The sequence below is a fragment of the Manacus vitellinus genome, unplaced genomic scaffold, assembly GCF_001715985.3.
Source record: "Manacus vitellinus isolate BGI_N305 unplaced genomic scaffold, ASM171598v3 scaffold_78_pilon, whole genome shotgun sequence".
NCBI lineage: Eukaryota > Metazoa > Chordata > Aves > Passeriformes > Pipridae > Manacus > Manacus vitellinus.
In genome coordinates this window covers 2,125,197-2,127,308 of record NW_021940807.1, presented here as the reverse complement: position 1 = coordinate 2,127,308, position 2,112 = coordinate 2,125,197, and the positions used below count along the sequence as shown (strand labels likewise).

Here is a 2,112-nt window from a genome sequence, read left to right as displayed (position 1 = left end):
TGCTCTTTTTCTGCCTATTTGGGTCATTCAAATTTAGTCATTCTCCATCTAATCACAAAATGGTTCAGGTTGGAAGGGACTTTTAAGTTCACCTCCTTCCAACCCCCCTGCCATGGGCAAGGACACCTTCCACCTTGCTAGGTGTGGAAGCAACCAGGCTGCTCCAAGCCCCATCCAACCTGGCTTTGAACACTTCCAGGGATGTGATCTAATCAGAGCTCTTCAAGCACCTCCCCCCTTCCCTTTCACTTATCCCTGCACCTCTGCTATGGCCTCACACTGTGCCTCCGTGGGAGCTTTTCTGCAGAGCCAATTGTGAGAGAAGGAATTTCCATCCCTGCCCATCATTTCTTTGTGATCACAACTGGTCACGGATGCAGAACTGTGTATATTGTCATTAAATCTGGCTGAAAAATCGGCCCTCTGGCTGAGATATTTCACCCCAGAGAGACCCATGAGATGATCCTCTGAACCCAAGATCTGACTCAGAATGGAACATTCCCTTATCTTTGGCATTTCCAGCGTTTCCTCACCTCTGACTTTGACTTGGAATGTTATTCTGTCATCCTTCACCTCGCAGGTGTAGCTCCCTTGGTCTTGCTGTGTCACCTTCTTGACGATGAGCTTCCGTTGTGTCCCCTGGGACACCACTGCTGTCCTCTGGTCCTGCTTCACCTCGGTGTGATCCCTCTTCCACACCACAGCTCCGCTGGCAGCTGACACCTCACACACCAGCTCCAGGGTTTCAGAAGGACTGACTGATACTTCTGGAGTCGTCTTGGGCTTGTTGACAAAAGTAACAGCTTCGTCTGGAGCGAAAAATGGAAAGCAGTTCATGCCTTGGTTCAGGTTTATCAGCAAAAAAGGGAGGACACGGTAATCACTGATCATTATTTCATCATCACACACACGAATGTTGGTGCCTGACTCCCTAACAGATGGTGCAAACTCATTCTCTGATCTTCAGATAATTGCTCTCTGCTACACTGCAATCCCATTCATCTCCCCTACATCCTCATGGATCTTTTAAATCAAGTTCCAGATGCCCTCCAGCTGCTAGCACTTTATTCACCACCCCTTGTTTCTGATTTTAAGCAAAGTCTTAGGGATATATTGATGCCTGAATACAGAAACAGCTTTGGAAAGACTTGAAAAGACTTAAAAACACTTGAGATTTAAAAAGTCTCAGAAAATCTAGTTAGAAGTGATGAGCAGACTTTTTTAAATGTTTCTGAGACCATTCCAGCTCCCTGATCACAATATCAGCCCCCTGGATTAATTCTTCCCCAGACCAGGGTATATGTGGAATAATTTAGCTGATAAAATATTCTCCACCTTCATTTAGGATGGAGCTCTGAGCAACCTGGTTTAATGGAATGTGTCCCTGCCCACAGCAGAGGGGTTGGAACGAGATAATCTTTAAAGTCCCTTCCAACCTGAACCATTCTATGATTTTATGAATAGAGAAGTCAAGAATCTCATATGTTTTTGTGGGAATTGATGTTCCCAGCAGAGAACTCAGAACTGCCCACACAGCTCAAGTAGTTGAGGTTCCTGCATTGGTGCCTCAGCTCAAACCCTGCTGATGGCACAGGTATGAGCTGTGCAAACACACCCACAGAGATCATGTGTCACAAAGGCAGCAAAAACACATCATTTTTAGCAGCTCAGGTTTGTCTCAAGTGTATCTGTAAAAGTAAAAGAGAAGGCAACAAAGTGGAGACAGCATCTTGATGTGAAATGTGAGCAAACCTATTCTACACACCCCGTCCCTAAGATAACAAGGAATATTTGATGGGCATGTCAGGGATTTCATACCCTTCATTCCACCAGGGCAGCTCTTGCCTCAAGAGCAAGCTGAGGGCTGCCAGTTCGAGCCAACCTTAGCTCAGTATTGCATTTCTTTTAGCAGCAACTGTTGCCTTCAGTCACTGAGTATCCCAAGGACAATTGCCATGCCAGGCAAGTATTTCACTGAAAATCGTAATTATCAAGACAAGGGATGATGGCTTCAGACTGACAGGGGGCAGGTTTAGATTTAAACTGAAAGAGGGTAGATTTAGGTTAGATGTTAGGCAGAAATTCTTCCCTGTGAGGGTGGGGAGGCCCTGG

General features: G+C 45.8%; 1 protein-coding gene across 1 annotated transcript in view; it reads right to left on the bottom strand.

Annotated features, from left to right (window-relative positions):
* Positions 1-2,112, bottom strand: part of OBSCN (obscurin, cytoskeletal calmodulin and titin-interacting RhoGEF) — a gene marked incomplete at its 3' end in the record, with an annotated part of 185,620 nt that overhangs the window by 153,826 nt on the left and 29,682 nt on the right. Inside the window, exon 9 of the mRNA XM_029964680.1 lies at positions 541-809. Within this exon, the coding sequence (XP_029820540.1) occupies positions 541-809 (269 nt within the window). The remainder of the gene's footprint in view (positions 1-540; positions 810-2,112) is intronic.